Source organism: Salvelinus namaycush, chromosome 4 (assembly GCF_016432855.1).
Source record: "Salvelinus namaycush isolate Seneca chromosome 4, SaNama_1.0, whole genome shotgun sequence".
NCBI classification, from domain to species: domain Eukaryota; kingdom Metazoa; phylum Chordata; class Actinopteri; order Salmoniformes; family Salmonidae; genus Salvelinus; species Salvelinus namaycush.
The window spans coordinates 19,359,222-19,380,936 of NC_052310.1; the positions used below are offsets into that span (position 1 = coordinate 19,359,222).

At 41.5% G+C, this 21,715-nt stretch overlaps 1 protein-coding gene across 1 annotated transcript; it reads left to right on the plus strand.

Moving 5' to 3' along the window:
* The first annotated feature begins 3,435 nt into the window (after positions 1 to 3,435).
* Positions 3,436 to 21,041, plus strand: LOC120045765 (testicular acid phosphatase homolog). Its single transcript, XM_038990695.1, has 11 exons — positions 3,436 to 3,441; positions 5,024 to 5,119; positions 5,433 to 5,519; positions 6,402 to 6,557; positions 12,389 to 12,487; positions 17,024 to 17,122; positions 18,796 to 18,928; positions 19,211 to 19,293; positions 19,519 to 19,625; positions 20,175 to 20,353; positions 21,037 to 21,041. The coding sequence occupies exons 1-11, from the start codon at positions 3,436 to 3,438 to the stop codon at positions 21,039 to 21,041; spliced, it is 1,050 nt and encodes a 349-aa protein (XP_038846623.1).
* Positions 21,042 to 21,715: the final 674 nt, after the last annotated feature.

The window sequence follows — 21,715 nt, forward strand, 5'->3', positions numbered from 1 at the left end:
ATTAGGTGCAAAAACTCGACTTACCCAGTTGCGGCCCACTTTTTGGAAGAAAACCACTCGATTTCGTCTCTACGTTATATTGGCATCGAACATGTCACCCTCCCTAGGAGAGGGGGTGACCTCGACAATTTATTGTTAAAACGAGAGGTTGCTTGGATCTTTAATTTAATGACCCTAATTTAAGGGTAGACTCTCAACGTAGACTCTCAAAGTCTCAACGTAGACGTAGCTCTACACGTAGATTTTGCGGTGACGTAGTGTCTCCATGAGTGACAGAACACTGAGCCACGGCGCAACTAGAGAACATTACAAACCCCATATTTTCTGCTGGCTGCCCCACCCCCACAGAAAGCACTGAACTAGGCTGAAACACCTGCGTTTTGGAGCTGCCTTCCTCAAGAAAGCAAAAGAGACCAAGTTTGCATGCGGCTTGATTAACTTCTTATGGCTGCAGGGACAGTATTGAGTAGCTGAATGAAAGGTGCACAGAGGTGCCCAGAGTAAATGGCCTGCTCCTCAGTCATAGTTGCTAATATATGCATATTATACTATATGTCAACAGTCTGTAGAACATTGAATGAAGCTTCTACTGTGATGTGGGGCATAATGAGAGGGGAATGAGTCAGGTTACTGGCAGAGAGCCATTTCCTGGTCATGCGCATTTCACATGATAGGGACTTGCGTTCCATTACTTCTATAGACACAAAGGAATTCTCCGGTTGGAACGTTATTGCATATTTATGATAACAACATCCTAAAGATTGATTCTATACTTAGTTTGACAAGTTTATTCGACCTGTAATATAACTTTTTGAAGTTTTCGTCCGACGTTCGCCTGGACCTGCACGAGCGTTTGGATTTGTGTACTAAACGCGCTAACAAAAGTAGCTACTTGGACATAAATGATGGACATTACCGAACAAAACAAACATTTCTTGTGGAAGTGGGAGTCCTGGGAGTGCATTCCGATAAAGATCAGCAAAGGTAAGTGAAGATTTATAATGCTTTTTATGAGTTTTGTTGACTGCACAATTTGGCGGGTAACTGTATGGCTTCCTTTTGTGGCTGAACGCTGTTCTCAGATTATTGAATATTGTGTTTTTGCCAGAAAGCTTTTTGAAATCTGACACAGCGGTTGCATTAAGAACAAGTGTATCTTTAATTCTATGTAAAACATGTATCTTTCATCAAAGTTTATGATGAGTATTTATGTTATTTGACGTGGCTCTCTGCAATTTCTCCGGATATTTTGGAGGCATTTCTGAACATGGCGCCAATGTAAACTGAGGTTTTTGGATATAAATATGAACTTAATCGAACAAAACATATATGTATTGTGTAACATGAAGTCCTATGAGTGTCATCTGATGAAGATCATCAAAGGTTAGTGGTTCATTTTATCTCTTTTTCTGCTTTTTGTGACTCCTGTCTTTGTCTGGAAAAATAGCTGTGTTTTTCTGTGATTTTGCGGTGACCTAACATAATCGTTTGTGGTGCTTTCGCTGTAAAGCCTATTTGAAATCGGACACTTTGGTGGGATTAACAACAAGATTACCTTTAAAATGGTATAAGATACATGTATGTTTGAGTAATTTTAATTATGAGATTTCTGTTGTTTGAATTTGGCGCCCTGCACTTTCACTGGGTGTTGTCATATCATCCCGTTAACGGGATTGCAGCCATAAGAAGTTTAACCTCAAATATATATATTTTTTTACATTGTTTGCAAACTGATATGTGACACGTATGAATGCCAAAATAACATGCAAAACAGGCCCAACATTTTTTTCTAAACAGGTGGGGCTCAGCCCCTGACTCTCTGTCAAGTTGGTTGTTGACCATTGCTAGACAGACATTTTCAAGTCTTGCGATAGATTTTCATTCAATGTCATCTTGGTAAGCAACTCCAGTGTATATTTGGCCTTGTGTTTAAGGTTATTGTCCATCTGAAAGGTGAATTTGTCTCCCAGTGTCTGTTGGAAAGTAGACTGAACCAAGATTTATTCTAGGATTTTGCCTGTCCTTAGCTCTATTCTGATGACAAGCATACCCGTAGCATGATGCAACCACCACTATGCTTGAAAATATGAAGAGTGGTACTCGGTGATGTGTTGTGTTGGATTTGCCCCAAACATAAGGCTTTGTATTCAGGACATTAAGTTAATTTCTTTGCCAATTTTTTTGCAGTTTATTCGGTACAGGTTTCCTTCTTTTCACTCTGTCAATTAGGTTAGTATTATGGATGAACTACAATGTTGTTGATCCATTCTCAGTTTTCTCCCATCACAGCCATTAACCTCTGTAACTGTTTTAAAGTCACCATTGGCTTCATGGTGAAATCCCTGAGTTAAGAAGGACGCTGGTATCTTTGGAGTGACTGGTTTTATTGATACACCATCCAAAGTGTAATAAATGTTTTACCCATCTATCAATAGGTGCCCTTCTTTGCGAGGCATTGGAAAACCTCCCTGGTCTTTGTGGTTGAGTCTGTGTTTGAAATTCACTCCTTACAGATAATTGTATGTGTGGGGTGCAGTGATGAGGTAGTCATTCAAAAATAATTTTAAACACTATTACCGCACACACACACTGAGTCCATACAACTTATTATGTGACTTGTTACGCACATTTTTACTCTTGAACATATTTAGGCTTGCAATAACAAAGGGGTTGAATACTTATTGACTCAAGACATTTCAGCTTTTCATTTTTTATGAATTTGTAAAAAATAAAAAAAATACATAATTCCACTTTGACATTATGGGGTATTGTGTGTAGGCCAGTGATGACAAATCTCAATTTATCCATTTTAAATTCAGGCTGTAACACAACAACACGTGGAAAAAGTCAAGAGGTCTGAATACTTTCTGAAGGCCCTGTGTGTGTGTACAATGTGTACAGTGTGTACAATGTGTACAGTGTGTACTGTGTGTGCATATTATTTATGGCTTATGGCTGTATACTCAAATGTGTCATTTAGCTTGTACTGCTATACCATATTAATCCTACTATGTATACACATACCTACAATCTTACAAAAAAGGGTTCCAAGAGGGTTCTTTGGCTGTCCCCACATTCTAAGAATGTACAGGGTTACAAAATAATGAACTGATGAATAACTGAGCACTAAAAGTCAGCTCACTTGTTCCAGTCATGATGGGTCATAAATTATAAGCCTATAGTACATCATATTACCCTATTTTACTGACCCATAAGGCGACTTTGATACTAACAGAGCCCTACAAGTTTGCTAAGTCAGGGAAAACACTGCAGGGCCTGTAATTTTGGGGCAAAATCCATGGTGGATGACATGGCACGATATAATGAGTGTTTGTGGCCCCGGGCTGTGTGTGTGTGGTGTGTGTGAATGCATGCATGCATGCATGTGTGTGTGTGTGCATAAGTGCATGTGTGCTTGCTTGTGTGAATGCACTCATGGATGTAAGCATGTGTCTGTGTGCCCACGGACGTGTGTGTGTTTATGTGCGTGTGTGTGTGGTGGTGGGGGGGGGGGGGGGGGGTTGAGCGATTCTCATGTTTAGGGCTTGGTTCACCATAGGCACTGTATGGCTGCTACATAAGGAGAGCAGTCCTGTCTGAGGTGGACAGATATGTCTACAGATCAAATGTGAAACTGAAGAGAACTGCCAGGGTATATTGGTCCATTGGTACGTCAAGGGAGAGAGAGTGAGATCGACAGATACGGTTATTTGTATTTTGAGCGGCCAGTGCGAATTGGGAGCAGGCATCACAAGGGAGAGAGGAAGAGAAGAGGAAGAGGGGGTCAGCTAGGTGGGTTATGAAAGCAGTGCATCCTTTAGTGAAACATGCACTAAATGTCAATTCATATCTGTGTATAGCTTCACGGATGAGATTTACTGCAGTGGGCCTTTTTCTCATAGATTTCTTCAAATACAAACCAGCTGTAAGGAACTACTCTGAGTCTGTTACATACAAATTAAGGTAAGTGAACATTTGCAGTAATTATGTTTTATAATTATTCTAATTTGTTACATGACAGGTCATCATTTACATTTAATGAAATAAGGGTTCAGAAGAAATTAACAAACTATTATTAAACAAACAAACTATTATTAGTTAATTAACAACTATTAAACTTGTGGAATTAGAATCACCATTGCATTTATATAAAATAATGACCTTATTAATGGACGTGCCAAATAGTGTGTTTCTGCTAAAAGTGTCCAAGTAATATTGAGTGAGCAAATAGACTGAATTTGGCAGAAAATTTTTAATTGTCTTTATCGATATTCGATATGACCTTTTTTTCAGTTAACCTCTAAAAGGCGACCCCGCTGTAACAGAAGTGAAAGAAACTACAGAAGAGATGGTGGGATGCCTGAAAACTTTGGGATACCTTTTACTTCTTTCTTGTGTCTCATCGACTGAATCCCGCATTCTAAAATTTGTTGTTGCCGTAAGTCTTTTCAGTTCTGCTTTACTCTTCTGGGATTTGTTTTGAAATGTTTAATGAAATCCTGATAGATTCAACACATGGTTTATGCTTGAAGGGAAAAGTAAATAAGATGATCAATAATCATATTGTATTTTATGTCTGATGTAGGAGCCATGTATTAAACCAACCAATCAAGCTTAATTTAACCCAATTTTAGCCCCGTTTATACCTGGTTCTAACATGTGTCCTTTGTCCCAATCTTGTCCACATTCTGATTGCGCCCACATTTTAAGACAGGTGTAGATGATTAAAATATGTATTATTTGCTGATTGTGATCCGATCTTCCTGACCACCTCCAGAGGGACTAGAATATCTGGTCACAATGGGGGCACAGTAATCGGATAAGAAACACATTTTAATACCACGTGTAGATGCAACGACTAATAAGTGGGCACAATCGGAATGTGGATAAGATTAGGACATAGGACACGTTAGCACCAGGTATAAAAGGTACTTCTGCATATCACATAAGAATATAAGACACATGACTTGTGTAAGGTACTGTAGCTCTATACATATGACATAAAACATATGACTGGCGTAAGGTATTTCGTCATGGCGATCGATCCCCCATTGAGTCGTTTCCCATGGACCCTCACGGTGAGGAAGTGTGGGCACAAGGCTTCGGGCAGCTAACTGAGGTACAGAAATTTGAGTATGCAATGACAATTATATTTCAAAAAAACATATCCCTTTGCCTATATTTTCATTCTGAATGTGCCTGTAACTTCTTCTACAACTATAAGCTTAAGCAAGCACACACATTTTCTTTAGAAAAAGTTGAAGGAGTCTGTCATGAAATGTTAGATAATCCTGTACGTAACAAAAACAAGCAATATTATCACACTTCACAGTAATATCTCCTAAATCTTCTCCGTAGAAGTTCTTACTTGACCTAGGCTATTGTGTGAGGTATAAGCTTTCTCTCGTCTTTTTTTGTCTCGCTTGGCTCAGTTGGGGATGAGACAGCAGTTTGACGTCGGCAGGTTTCTAAAGAGACGCTATGGACTCTTCCTCAGTGAAGACTACAACAGCAAAGAGGTGCGTTACTGGAGCCCAAACGTGTACATATTACACAGGAGAGAAATTGCATTGTTTACCATGTGTGCTGTTTGTGCATTTAAGTCTTGGCAAATCTATTTCGGGCTATACGTCTGGGTTCTTTGGAGCATATGACCACAAAATATCCATGTGTGGTACTTAGTGCCTGTAATGTCTGTTATGGTGTAGGCTAATGAGAATGACTCATGTTGATGACATCATCACCCCGGCCTCATAACATGATGTAACATGTGGGCTAATCTCGCCTGATCTCGTCACTGTGCATTAGACTGCATGCATGTTGTTTGGCTCTGTTTGCCCCAAGGCAGTTCGCATCGTACTGGCATTACAACAAAGATCTGATTTCCCTTTTCCAGTCGCTCTCTTTCTCTTCCTGTCGTTCTCTCCCTTTTTCTCTTCACTCCATTCTATCTCTTTATCTTTTTCTCTCTCGTCCCCGTCTCTCTCTCCCTTTTTCCCTCCCTCCGTCCATAAAGTAGCAATTACCACCAAAATAACAACTTTCCTAATTCGCTGTCGCTAACGATTTGTTGTCACACTCAAGTTTCAGCTCGTGCTGTACCTTTCCTGTCCCCTGTCATGTCACATCCGAATTCAAGCAAGCTTTATCGGCATCACAGGAAAAGCCAATGTTGTCAAAATGATTTACAGTGTGCAATCACTTCACATAGGATGACAGAAAAGGGAAAAGCACATTTTAAGTAGAACATATTAATTCTTAATACAGTAAAGCTTTGTTCCATTATGCACACTGGCAAACCACTTACTGTACAGTGGAGCAGTTTTTTGGACATGCATTCTCTAAGTGGTATGCTGGTATAGACATAGGAACCAAAGCTTTACTTCTTCCCCTCCACACAGGTGTACGTGCGGAGCACAGACTATGACCGCACTCTAATGAGTGCCCAGGCTAACCTGGCTGGGCTGTTCCCCCCAAACAGACGCCCCCCTCCCCTCATGCCCCAGTTACCATGGCGGCCCATTCCAGTGCACACTGTCACCAGAGCACAGGATAAGGTAGGCGGGCGCAGGGCTCTAAACTTGCGACCAAATATTTTCCTGTGCGACTAGGAGTTTTATTTTGGGAGCACTGAGCGACTATGAAAACATCTGTAACGATAAGGCTTCACTGTACCATTTGTTTCTCTGTGCCCTAGAGAAACAAGCGAGTGCAGAGTCATTCGCGTCATGGTTTCACCATTACGACAGCGAAAACGGCGTGCTTCTAACCCAACCAGGTCAAAAGATCTGACCAATATTATCGGCGCAACATTTTCATCTTCCTATGGCAGATCGATCGCAAGCTGGCAGCTCCCTCCAGATGGAAGAACCATAACAGAGCAAAAAAGACGTATGGCGGATGGTTGGAAACGGCGGCGAGTAGTGCGGACGAAGTGGAGGAAATTGAGACAAGGTTGGAGAAGCAACAGCTGTGCTGGAATGCGATCAATATGGGTGACCGTTCTGATGATATGGAGTGGGAGGATGAGGGTCAAGGATCTGAATGGTCTGTAGAGGAAAGACATAGGAAGAAGAGAGATCATGATACTGAAAGCAGTGGAGCGTCTAGTCTGCAAAGCATAAAGAGGGCCAAGGTAGGGAGCAAGAGTAATAATGTGTTGGAGTGGAAAGTTGTGATGGTGTTTGATGAGACCACAGGGCCTCATTCACACCCTATCCGATTAACCAATGCCGTAGAGATAGGTGAAGTCAAACTAGCCTGGTCCATTGGAAATGGTGGATTGATAATATTTTGTGGTAGCCAGGCTTAGCAAGGGAAAATTCTGTAATGGAAAAGCTTAATGGGAAGAAGATTAAAAGCCATGTCCCTGATGCTTATGCTAGGTCGAGGGGAGTCATCACTGGGGTCCCGGTATCTATGTCCATAGATGATATTAAAGAAAATGTGAAGGGAGGCAGAGTGATTGAGGCCAAAAGGTTGATCAGTAGGAAAGAGGGTCAAAGAAGTGAAAGCTTATCAGTGATGCTGAGGTTTGAGAAGGTTTTGCCTGGAAAAGTACAGATAGGATTCCTTAGTTTCAATGTCAGAGAATTTGCCTCATCCCCAATGCAGTGTTTTAAATGCCAAAGAATGGGACATGTAGTTGTTCAGTGTAAAGGAAAGAAAATATGTGCCAAGTGTGGAGCGGAACATGATTACGGTGAATGTGGGAGCGATGTGAAGGTTAAGAGTTGTAATTGTGGAAGGGGGGTACGACGACAGCAGTGCATCATTTGGTGGATGCCAGGTGCAGAGAGAGGCTAGAGAGGCTCAGAGATATAGAATCAGTCATGATGTATTACACAGTGCATTCGGAAAGTTTTCAGACCCTTTGACTTTTTCCCACATTTTATTACGTTACAGCCTTATTCTAAAAGGGATTAAATCGTTTCCCCCCCCCCTCATCAATCTACACACAATACTGCATAATGACAAAGCAAAAACAGGTTTTTAGACATTTTTGCAAATGTATAATAAAAATAAATAATTCAATATCACATTTACATAAGTATTCAGACCCTTTACTCAGTACTTTGTTGAAGCACCTTTGGCAGCGATTACAGCCTCAAGTCTTCTTGGTATGATGCTACAAGCTTGGCACACCTGTAGTTGGGGTGTTTCTCCCATTCTTCTCTGCTGACACTCTCAAACTCTGTCAGGTTGGATGGGGAGCATTGCTGAACAGCTATTTTCAGGTCTCTCCAGAGATGTTTGATCGCGTTCAAGTCCGGGCTCTGGCTGGGCCACTCAAGGACATTCAGAGACTTGTCTCGAAGCCACTCCTGCGTTGTCTTGGCTGTGTGCTTAGGGTCGTTGTCCCGTTAGAAGGTGAACCTTCGGCCCAGTCTGAGGTCCTGAGCGCTCTGGAGCAGGTTTCCATCAAGAATCTCTCTGTATTTTGCTCCGTTCATCTTTCCCTCGATCCTGACTAGTCTCCCAGTCCCTGCCACTGAATAACATCCCCACAGCATGATGCTGCCACCACCATGCTTCAGCGTAGGGATGGTGCCAGGTTTCCTCCAGACGTGACGCTTGGCATTCAGTCCAAATAGTTTTTTGTTTTTTATCAGACCAGATAATCTTGTTTCTCATGGTCTGAGAGTCTTTAGGTGCCTTTTGACAAATTCCAAGCAGGCTTTCATGTGCCTTTTACTGAGGAGTGGCTTCCGTCTGGCCCCTCTACCATATAGGTCTAATTGGTAGAGTGCTGCAGAGATGGTTGTCCTTCTGGAAGGTTCTCCCATCTACATAGGCACTCTGTAGCTCTGTCAGAGTGAACATTGGGTTCTTAGTCACCTCCCTGACCAAGGCCCTTCTCTCCCATTTGCTCAGTTTGGGCGGACGTCCAGCTCTAGGAACAGTCTTGGTGGTTCCAAACGTCTTCCATTTAAGAATGATGGAGGCCACTTTGTTCTTGGGGAACTTCAATGCTACAGAAATGTTTTGTACCCTTCCCCAGATCTGTCCCTCAACACAATCCTGTCTCGGAGCTCTACAGACAGTTCCTTCGACCTCATGGCTTGGTTTTTGCTCTGACATGCACTGTCAACTGTGGGACCTTATATAGACAGGTGTGTGCCTTTCCAAATCATGTCCAATCAATTGAATTTACCACAGGTGGACTCCAATCAAGTTGTAGGAACATCTCAAGGACGATCAATGGAAACAGGATGCACCTGAGCTCAATTTCGAGTCTCATAGCAAAGGGTCTGAATACTTATGTAAATAAGGTATTTCTGTTTTATTATTTTTTATAAATTTGCAAAAAATGAAAAAAACTGTTTAAAAAAGAACCTTTGTCATTATGGGGTATTGTGTGTAGATTGATGAGGAAATAATAGATTTTAGAATAAGGCTGTACCGTAACAAAATGTGGAAAAAGTCAAGGGGTCCGAATACTTTACGAATGCACTCTATGCAGAGGCTGGTTAACAGATTGGTGGAACTACAGTGCGGACTGATGGAGCTTCCATGGCTGTTCCTGTAGTAAGTGGACCTGCTGTTGGGGCTGGTGCTTCTGCTGGTTCTGGCATGTTTTTGAGACCTGTTCAGAAATCTTGCGCTCAAGAATATGCTGTGTCAAAGGACACTTTGATGGTGAATAAAGTTCATTTCATAGCTTTCATTGGTAAGGTTATCAACACGACTCGGGTTGTGGAAAGCAGAAATACCAGCTTGAAGGCTATTGTGGATACGGCAAAATAGTTATGAGGGTAACAGATGTTACTGTCAAAATGGTTGTTAATATGCTGAATAATCCCACGGATGGATTGTTTCAACATAATATAGATCATATTTAATGAGGTTGGGGGGCTTGGGAGGGTTTTTGAGGGGAGGGTGTGGTAGAAGTTAGTAGAGATTTATTTGGTTTAAAAATGTATTTTCTTAGTACAGAATTTGGCAGACCATGATTGATCGCACACTCCAGCACAGTAGGTGGTGGCATGCACCTTAAACCTTTTTTTTTGTGGACCGCCTTAATATCATAGAAAAATAAGATGGTGCGGGGGCGACAATGGTAGCTAACTAGCTAGCTACGAAAACGGTACACAGTGTTCTTTGCCCCTGCATGTCGGGCACTGCTTTCCTCCAGTTCTGTTAACGATGGCGAGGGCAGGTGTTTGGCAGGTGTTAGCGAAGGACACTGGGTGCTAGCTAACTAGCTAGGACTCCGGTACATAGCAGGCAGGAGGCAGGATAGATAGCTAGCTATCTAGGACACCGGTAGACAGTGTACTTTGCTCCCGCCTGTCGGGCACTGTTTTCCTGCAGTTCTGTTAAGGGCAGGTTCAGCCGGTGGGAGCGAAGGACACTGTGTGCTAGCAAGCAGGTGTCAGTGAAGGACTAACGTAAACTCACCCCATTCCGTACAAATGTGCGTAACCGCGACATTCAAACGAGGCTACAAAGAAAACTAATGGGACTGTAGCGACTGTGTTGACTTCAAAAGCGGGGGTGTGAACTGGGTTTCTATTCAAGCGTTGATCGACATGGTAATGGCTCTATAGTATTGGAGAAAAGTCGAAAAAACTGACCCTACGTTACATCTTGACGTGTCATGTCGTAACGTACAGCACGCATAAAGCAACTATTTCTGTCTTACAATCTCTCTCCACCAGGTGAAGCACTTCTCTCTTCGTTTAAAAACAAGAAATGGACAGTGACGGGGTAAGGGGGGATACCTAGTCATTTTTTCAGCATCATTGCATGCGTCCATCATTCTCAAAGCCGCTGTTAACTTCTAAGATCACTTTAGCACCGCCCTAAAAACCTGATTCAAATTCGACACAAACCTTCAAATAGGTATGTAATGACACATTATATAAACTCTTTAAAGTGTTTTATTTACATTTTAGAGGCGATAAGGTGATAAGTTGGACAGATCGAGTGAAAAAAGCAATTTTCCCACAGGACATCTGTCCTTCTCACTGCCACGCATTAGTTTCGCTTCCCCACCCGCCATTTTTAAAAAGACACGACGGGGCTCATTGCCTGCTTGAATTATGCAGAAACGGGCAGCGTTTAGGTCATGTAATCGATTTTGTTGGAAAGGGGAGAAATTGTGCTTTACAATGGTATTGACATTACAGTTGATCTGGAAGTATTACGTTTTTGGGGCGCTAAAATAAGGGCAATTGTACGGACCAAGGCGATGTACGAGTTTACGTTAGTTAGCTAGACTCCGGTACACAGCAGGCGGGAGGCGGGGGCAACACCTGTAGCTAGCTAGCTCAGACACTGGTAAAAACTCTGATAATACTTTTATTTCCCTTTAGACCAATGTTTTAATTGCATAGACAATCAGGGGAAATACAGAATATCAAAAGTGTCACAACCATGAAGATGGTGTGCTCAAGGCTTCATGCAGAAACCAATGGGATGCTCGATTACAGCTGCAATCACACGCTACTAACAGAGATACTTTTGAGGAGATTGGAAACTAAATTGAAATCGTATTAATGCGATTGTGTACATTGCCATGCGTCGTCAATGGGCCGCGAGATGCATTCTGGGCTATTCTACGACAAGAAAATATCTCCTTCAAGGAATGAATGGGGGTCAATTGGGCGCTAGTGTAAAAACCCAACATTAGCATGAATTCCGTGAACAAGAAGTACAACATTACAAGTCTTTTCCGAGATAATGATGTAATATCGTATAGCTTTGGAATCATGACATTATGTACTTTTGAGAAAAATAGTCAGGTTTCTTGACTCATACCCTGACTTTGAGAAGGGATTGCGTGACGATTATTTTAGCAACCAAGTGAAGCAGCATGACAACATGAACGCGATTGTTCGGCAGTATGCTGGGTGGGGCATTATACGGTCCTCCATTTATTGCCCAATGTGATTCCTAGCTCCTCCTTTCACCAATAGCGCAGCTCTTAATCGCAAACCTGATATTTTTAAAGAGACAGTGTATAATTTTCAATGTAACGCATCGCAATATGAAAATTGTGCTTTTACACAATGTAGAAACCAAATATTCAACAATTTTCTTTGTAATTTTAATTGGAACCAATGAAATAGTTCCAGAAGTGTAAACCCATCCCATCTGAAGTATTTGAAGAAAAAAAAAGACTAGTTTGAATCAAGATATATTGGTTTTGTGTGGAGCCTGATGTGGAACTCAATATCACTACGCCCATTTGAGATGTGAGCATGGACCTTCATGTCCATTTCCCAGACCAATAGGCCATTTGGCACTGAGATGGCGTTAAACAGAAAAGAAAGGGCCACTAATAAAGCAAAGCTGTAAACCGAGTTTACATGGGTTTTATGAGAAGAGGAAGAAGAATTTGAAAGAGGAATAAAAGTTGTTGTTTTGTCTTGGATTTCACAAGCTGTTGAAGTCCCCAAGCAAACACTGCCCCAGGTTTAGAGAGCTGATGGGGGAGACGTTTGACAGCCAACACTACCGGAGAGTTCTCAAGTCTCACCAGGTAAGTCTCAGAAGAGTTGTCAAGGTAACACATCAAATCAGAAAGCCTATGACGCTTCATACATCTTAATTGGACCAGTTTCGTCACAGGAGTAAAATAATCCTGCTGCAGGAGGATTTTATTTTTGTATTTTTTTCACTGATAATTTCAAACGGAAGTTAGTTTTGATAGGCTACAAGTAGGCTATAGGCTGCATTTCGGATACACTATGTTGTAGTAGAGACCATTATCTATTTGTGTTATTTAAGCAATAAGGCCCGAGGGGTTGTGGTATACATCCTGTTCTTATGCGCGACGCAACGCAGAGTGCCTGGATACAGACCTTAGACGTGGTATATTGGCCATATACCACAAACCCCTAAGTTTCCTTATTGCTATTATAAACTGGTTACCAACGTAATTAGAGCAGTAAAAATAAATGATTTGTCATACGCGTGGTATACGGTCTGATATACCACGTCTGTCAGCCAATCAGCATTCAGGGCTTGAACCACCCAGTTTATAATAAGCTATATACAACGTGTCACGTTCGTTATAGCGATGAGACCAAAGCGCAGCGTGATTTGAATGCATCTTCTTGAAATAAAGAAAGAACACGGAATGAACTATACAAAAACAACAAAACGAACGTGAAGCTATATAATCATAGTGCTGACACAAGCAACTAAACATAGACATAGATAATCACCCACGAAATACTCAAGGAATATGGCTGCCTAAATATGGTTCCCAATCAGAGACAACGATAAACAGCTACCTCTAATTGAGAACCAATCTAGGCAACCATAGACATACAAAACCCCTAGACTGGTAACAACCCCATAAACATACAAAAACCCTAGACAGGAGAAACATATAATCACCCATGTCACACCCTGACCTAACCAAAATAATAAAGAAAACAAAGAATACTAAGGTCAGGGCGTGACACAACGACAGTTGTTGATGTGTATGGCTGCATTTCAGATACAATGTTGTACATTTTCATGTGGCAGTAGTAGGACCTACGGTAGTAGGACATTTATTCTGTCTGGTGATTTAGTGTTTGAGCGAGCAAGAGAGAAAGTGAACTACAGGTTTTCAGTGAATGTATGTAAATAACGAGGCTCATTTGAATATCCTGCTCTGCAGGAAAATTCTCAGTGACAACAGAGTGATCAATATATATAAATATACAGTGGGGAGAACAAGTTTTTGATACACTGCCGATTTTGCAGGTTTTCCTACTTACAAAGCATGTAGAGGTCTGTCATTTTTATCATAGGTACACTTCAACTGTGAGAGACGGAATCTAAAACAAAAATCCAGAAAATCACATTGTATGATTTTTAAGTAATTAATATGCATTTTATTGCATGACATACGTATTTGATACATCAGAAAAGCAGAACTTAATATTTGGTACAGAAACCTTTGTTTGCAATTACAGAGATCATACGTTTCCTGTAGTTCTTGACCAGGTTTGCACACACTGCAGCAGGGATTTTGGCCCACTTCTCCATACAGACCTTCTCCAGATCCTTCAGGTTTCGGGGCTGTCGCTGGGCTATACGGACTTTCAGCTCCCTCCAAAGATTTTCTATTGGGTTCAGGTCTGGAGACTGGCTAGGCCACTCCAGGACCTTGAGATGCTTCTTACGGAGCCACTCCTTAGTTGCCCTGGCTGTGTGTTTCGGGTCGTTGTCATGCTGGAAGACCCAGCCACGACCCATCTTCAATGCTCTTACTGAGGGAAGGAGGTTGTTGGCCAAGATCTCGCGATACATGGCCCCATCCATCCTCCCCTCAATACGGTGCAGTCGTCCTGTCCCCTTTGCAGAAAAGCATCCCCAAAGAATGATGTTTCCACCTCCATGCTTCACGGTTGGGATGGTGATCTTGGGGTTGTACTCATCCTTCTTCTTCCTCCAAACACGGCGAGTGGAGTTTAGACCAAAAAGCTCTATTTTTGTCTCAACAGACCACATGACCTTCTCCCATTCCTCCTCTGGATCATCCAGATGGTCATTGGCAAACTTCAGACGGGCCTGGACATGCACTGGCTTGAGCAGGGGGACCTTGCGTGCGCTGCAGGATTTTAATCCATGACGGCGTTGTGTGTTACTAATGGTTTTCTTTGAGACTGTGGTCCCAGCTCTCTTCAGGTCATTGACCAGGTCCTGCCGTGTAGTTCTGGCTGATCCCTCACCTTCCTCATGATCATTGATGCCCCACGAGGTGAGATCTTGCATGGAGCCCCAGACCGAGGGTGATTGACCATCATCTTGAACTTCTTCCATTTTCTAATAATTGCGCCAACAGTTGTTGCCTTCTCACCAAGCTGCTTGCCTATTGTCCTGTAGCCCATCCCAGCCTTGTGCAGGTCTACAATTTTATCCCTGATGTCCTTACAGAGCTCTCTGGTCTTGGCCATTGTGGAGAGGTTGGAGTCTGTTTGATTGAGGTTGTGGACAGGTGTCTTTTATACAGGTAACGAGTTCAAACAGGTGCGGTTAATACAGGTAATGAGTGGAGAACAGGAGGGCTTCTTAAAGAAAAAGGTCTGTGAGAGCCGGAATTCTTACTGGTTGGTAGGTGATCAAATACTTATGTCATGCAATAAAATGCAAATTAATTACTTAAAAATCATACAATGTGATTTTCTGGATTTTTGTTTTAGATTCCGTCTCTCACAGTTGAAGTGTACCTATGATAAAAATTACAGACCTCTACATGCTTTGTAAGTAGGAAAACCTGCAAAATCGGCAGTGTATCAAATACTTGTTCTCTCCACTGTATATATATATATTTAATCTTTATTTAACAAGGCAAGTCAGTTAAGAACAAATTATTATTTACAATGACGGCCTACCCCCCAGCCAAAGCCGGACGACGCTGGGCCAATTGTGCGCCGCCCTATGGGACTCCCAATCACGGCCGGATGTGATACAGCCTGGATTCAAACCAGGGACTGCTGCGCCACTCTGGAGTTTTAAAAATGAAGATACTACACCTGTAGTAGACATGACATAACATGTTCAGACCTGTGTCAAATGCATAGTAGTATGTCAAATACTTTCAAATACTCTGCGTTTGATTGAGTTTGTCCAAATAGAATAGCCCCAAGGGGAAAAACTCCAAGGTTATCAAACACACCTCAATCGCTTTCACTCGTTTTTTAAAATATTGTTATTGTTAATGTTTCATTTTGTTCTGTCTAGTCATTTCAAGTCCTATCCTGTCATAGATGGGCCTTGAGCAATATGTCGCAGCAATGAAACCCTTTTCCTCACAACCCTGTCCCTATTCATCTTGTCTTGTGAATTAATTTTGACTCACTTGCTACATGTGTTTTGTTATTCAAAGACTGATTTATTGTTTCATTCCGGTAGGTTATTAGTTGTCACAAAGGCCTTGTTAGTTATTTCGGTGTGACATCAGGCCCTCAGTGATTTCTTCACTCACAGTTTTCTCCTTCATCTTCCAAAAAGCTGCTTGGTGCAATTTCTCTCACATTCTCAGAGCTGTTAATTAATGACAGGATTGAATTATATTGAGAATTAAAATGAAAAGGCTTTAATTAACTGAATCCCATCCTGATTCCTATTATGGAGATGTCTGGCTTTTGATGGAGGCGTCCTTGGTACTCTTTACTACCCTCTGGTGAGAAGATGGGGTATCTGAACATTTTTGTCACCCTGGGTTCATCTTAATAGTCACAAGTGGCTTCCTCTTGTCTCATTTTATGTGATCTGAAAAGGAGGTGAAAGGTTAATGTGCATAAAGACATAATATGTAGAAATCGCTCCCCATTAGCTGGTTGCTAAAATTCTATCACGTTTGCCTAATTTCAGTTGATGTGACAAAACAAGTGTAGAGAATCATTAAACAATCTAAACTGCTGTGAAATATATTTTCTAAAATAAAAAATATCGTATTTTGAGATGATTCAAGCTGGTGTACAAAACGGAAAGTAAAAAGATGCAAAACCAAATCTTACAGATACGTTATAAAGGTTTTGTATATTTTCAGCCAGTAGTTGAAAAGTAGCGCTCATGAGCATGTTATGAATTCCAATTCGTACAATATGTAAGTCCATAAGATCCCGTTCAATCTCTTTAAGGACGGGAAGCATAGAAATAGCTCACATAGAATATGCTGCTTATCAGACTTGCCTCCAATGAGAATGACAGATCTACAACTCACATTTCTATCTGAATTTGGTTGGGTCACCACCAAAGCTACATACTGGACCTAGAACGATGACCTATCAACACGTACTGACAGTAATCATGTATTTTGCATCAGTGTAGATGAACCTTCCCCTGAGTCATTTTCTCTCAACTAAGCACTGGGTATAAAAAAAACCTTGGTAGAGTGCCCTTATTTGACAAGACTTACGGTTTTAATAATCAACTGTTTATGGAAGCAAAAAACGAATGTGACATGTGAATATGTGACCGAGTGATTGCTTTTAGGAATCCACCAGGCGCAATCTTAAAATTGACTGACTGGAATAAAAAATAAAAATAGTGTAAAATGAACATCTTCCCACAGCGATTTATACAGGAGCTCTCCAACCACACTGGGTATCCTGTGTCTAGGCTGCTGGGCAGGAATTCCATCTGGAGGGTCTACGACACTCTCTCCTGTCAGGTACTATTGCATGTAGCTCTCTGCATACACACTCTGACTCTGAAATAAATACCATGCCACATGTAGGGTTTCCCCTCTAGGGTTAGTTGCAGGTCCCCTTCGAAGGGATCTACGTCCCAAATGGCACCCTCTTCCCTTTATAGGCCACTTACTTTGTGAAGGGCCCGTAGGGCTCTGGTCAAAAGTAGTGCACTGTAAGGGAATAGGGTGCCATTTGGGATGCACCCATAGACTTGCTTGAAACCCATGAAACCCACGTTTCCTGCATGTTGTCCGTGCCACTCTGGGACTTCCAGTCATTGCACTAATGCTAGTTAGCATTGGCTTACGAAACTACCTCTAACGTCCTACTGTTCAGTCGTGTGGTCCAGTTGCCACAAAAAGGACTTAGGAAAATTGCAATTGATTCAGAACAGGGCAGCCCGGCTGGCCCTTGGATGTACACAGAGAGCTAATATCAATAATATGCATGTCAATCTCTCCTGGCTCAAAGTGGAGGAGAGATTGACTTCATCACTACTTGTGTTTGTGAGAGGTACTGACATGTTGAACGCACCGAGCGGTCTGTTTGAACTACTGGCACACAGCTCGGACATCCATGCATAGACATGCCATGTTTCTTCACAGTCCCCAAATCCAGAACAGACTATGTGAGGCGCACAGTACTAAACTCTATTTCACACCAAGTAACTCATGCAAGCAGTAAAAATTGATTTTAAAACAGATTAAAAAACACTTTATGGAACAGCGGGGACTGTGAAGCAACACAAACATAGGCACAGACACATGCATACACACGCACACATGATAGCATACGCACTATACACACACGTACACATGGATTTTGTACTGTATATATATGGTAGTGGTGGAGTAGGGGCCTGAGGGCACACAGTCTGAATGTATTGTAATGTTTTTAAAATGGTATAAACGGCCTTAATTTTACTGGACCCTAGGAAGAGTAGCTGCTGCCTTGGGATCCATAATAAATACAAAAATACAAATACAAATACTGCACAGAGACATAAAAATTGCATCCATGAGTTCATCTGACTCTGGATCCTGCCTCACTCATTATATAGGCAGGACGCCTCCCCTCCCTTCCCATGCCTACCTCTGTTTCAAGTTGCCCTGTGTCAAATAGTTTGGCTTCTATTGGTTTCAATTGACAACTTTGATGCCAGAAAGCCTGGATGTTACTCTTTGGGCCTTTGTGCCCCGCCTGGGAACAAACAACATAGGGGAACACTGCCATGTGATCATCTCGGCAGTTGGGCTTGATGAATAACTCAATAGCTCGTTGAAATGAACAATATTCATGATTATATAAGAGGTAGACTTGGTCATACTTACAGTAATGCACATTCGCACCAGTGCAAAGTGTACATCCGTCATCTGTTATTTTCAGAGACGGATATAAATAGAACGACTTATACAAACCGTGAAATAGAGCTTGCATCCAAAATGGGACCCTATTTCCAATATTGTGTGCTAATTTTGACAAGAGTCCTATGTGCCCTGGTCAAAGGTAGTGCACTTTAAAGGGAATATGGTGCTATTTGGGATGCAGACACAATAATTACACGGGTACAGGCTTGGTTGTGACTCATGTGTTGTAGAACATTGCGCGTCAAACAGAACGATGCTAACGGTTGTCATTGTACCCTTGTTAGAGGAATCACAACCTGACCACCCCTGGCTGGGCCACACAGGAAGTACTCAACACTCTACAGGAAATATCCTCCTTTGAGGTCATGTTCAGCGTCGTCACTCACAAGAGAAAGGAAAAGGCCAGGCTCTCAGGAGGTGAGCGGTTAGAGTTCAGAAGGTGTCAGAGGTCATGTGGGTTGTGAAAGAGTTGAAGGGGTGGCTGCGGGGTTGAGAGTTGAAAATAAGTTGAAGTGACGTTGAGTTAATGTTGTGACTGTGGGCTGAGAGGTTGCTCATGCTGAGTGGATGAAATATCCTGTGGATTGTGAGTTGGTCTGAATGGTATGTTAATGAGTTGGATTATGCCAACTGTTTGTTTGTTTGCGTGTATGTCACTATGATTGTTTTTATAATGTTGACGGTTTGTTTATTGTTCAGGGGTTCTGTTGAATGCTATCCTGAGGAATTTCTCCAAGGCAATGGAGCAAGGGAGCACGCTCAAGTTCATCATGTATTCAGCAGTTAGTGAACACCGCTGGCACACACATACACACCCACATGCATAAATGTACACTCACACTTCATATTATGCAATCTAACATCTAGCATGTCTCCGTATTCATATTTACACATTCACAAACACATCCACGCGTGACCAAACACAATGTTAACGCTATGTGATTAAGCAAATTTATGCGACACAATTAATTCTGTGTTCTAATGTGTACATCTCTCTCTCTCTCTAGCATGACTCCACCCTCATCACTCTCCAGGCTGCCCTAGACGTGTACAATGGTCTTCTTCCTCCTTATGCTGCCTGTCAGCTCTTTGAGTTCTACCAAGAGGATGATGGGTAATGTAGTTTTAGTTGTGATACCTCCAGAAACGATCATATGTACAAGGCTAATGTTTTAGCGCAATAAACTGTACAAATTATTTGGTTTAAAGCTGCAATATGTAACTTTTTGGGTGACCTGAAAAAATTTACATAGTCATTCACATTAAAAGCAAGTCCAAGAAGCGCTATATCTGTTCTATGTGCACTATTTTTATGCTTCCCGTGCTTAAGTTTCATATTTGCATCTTTTACTTTCGGTTTTGTACACCAGCTTCAAAGAGCTGAAAATACAATATTTTTGCTTATTGAAAAGATATTGCACAGTGGTTTAGAAGGTACAATGAATTTCTTACACTATACATTGCTTGTTTTGCCGCATAAACATTTGGTGAACTATTAGCATTTTAGCAACCAGGAAATGGCTGAGCGATTTCTGCATATTGCACCTTTAAATGACAACTAAATGGTATGCGAGATGTGAAATGAGTCTTAGAGTGTCACAGAAATCTGCATAACACATGACTATAGGCTATGTCTTTACATAGTCTGTATAAACTATTCCAGGTCCTATTCTCTTGACATGTATTACCGTAATGACTCATCCCGTGATCCCTACCCGACCCCTGTGCCTGGCTGTGAGACAACTTCGTGCCCTCTGACCTCATTCACTGACCTGGTTAAAGATGTCATCTCAACGGACTGGGACGCCGAGTGCGGGCTCAAACCGTCATGGTCCAACACAGGTAAGAAAGGTAGTTCCATATTGTCCTAATGGTTCAAAGCTTTTGCTTTGTTACTTTTGCTTATAGGAGCTCATTTTCCTGTCATTCTATACACCAGAATATCCATAAATATTGCCACAAATACTGTAAGTATAAGTAAACATAACATTTACTCGGAAACTGACACTACTCATTGAAACTGGACTCTAAGACTGACATCTTTTAAATCTGATTACTTATCATTGCATCTCTCCTAACTTTTGCAAGGTGTCATTGCGGCGCTTGCAGTGGCAGTAGCTATCCTGACAGTGGCGCTGTTGACCAGCATAACTGTGTTTATTCACCAGAGGAGAAACCTGTACTCCAGGGAGGGGTAGTAGGGCTCTCCAGGCTTGAATAAGTCTTCCTAAAACATCATGGAGGCATTGGGAGAGGACAGGGCAATACATCAATACTTATAGGCCTACTATCTCTGAGATTAAAATGGAAATAATCCATACAATGACCTTGTGAATTTTGTTCTCTTGTGATCTGTTGTACTGTTTTGTATTGTATTGTATTGAGTTCTTATTGGATTTTGTTCTATTTAGCAGAATGTCAAGTCATCTCAGGTCTTTGTTGAGTGATTTGGCTTTTATAATATTTAGAAAATGATTGAATTAGTTATATCTCCTTGACTTTTTCCACATTTTGTTGTCTTACAGCCTGAATTTAAAATGGGTTTACATTAAGATTTTATTGTCACACACAATACCCCGTAATGTCAATGTGGAATTATGTTTTTCAATTTTTTTACGAATTAATAAAAAATGAAAAGCTGAAACGTCTTGAGTCAATAAGTCGTCAATTACCTCGACACCGGTGCCCCCGCACATTTACTCTGTACTGGCACCCCCTGTATATAGCCTCGCTATTGTTATACTGCTGCTCTTTAGTGATTTGTTACTTTTATCTCTTCCTTTTTTTTACAGGTCTTTTCTTAAAACTGCATTGTTGGTTAAGGGCCTGTAAGTAAGCATTTCACTGTAAGGTCTACACCAGTTGTATTCGGCGCATGTGACAAATACAATTGTATTAGATTTATTCAACCCCTTTGTTATGGCATGCCTAAATAAGTTCAGGAGTAAAAATGTGCTTAAAGTCACATAATAAGTCGCATGGACTCACTCTGTGCAATAATAGTGTTTAACATGATTTTGAATGACTACCTCATCTCTGTACTCCACACATTAAATTAGAGGTAAGGTCCCTCAGTCGATTCAACCACAACGACCAGGGAGGTTTTCCAATGCCTCGCAAAGAAGGGCACCTATTGGTAGATGGGTAAAAATAAAAAAGCAGACATTGAATATATCCCCTTGAGTATGTTGAAGTTATTAATTA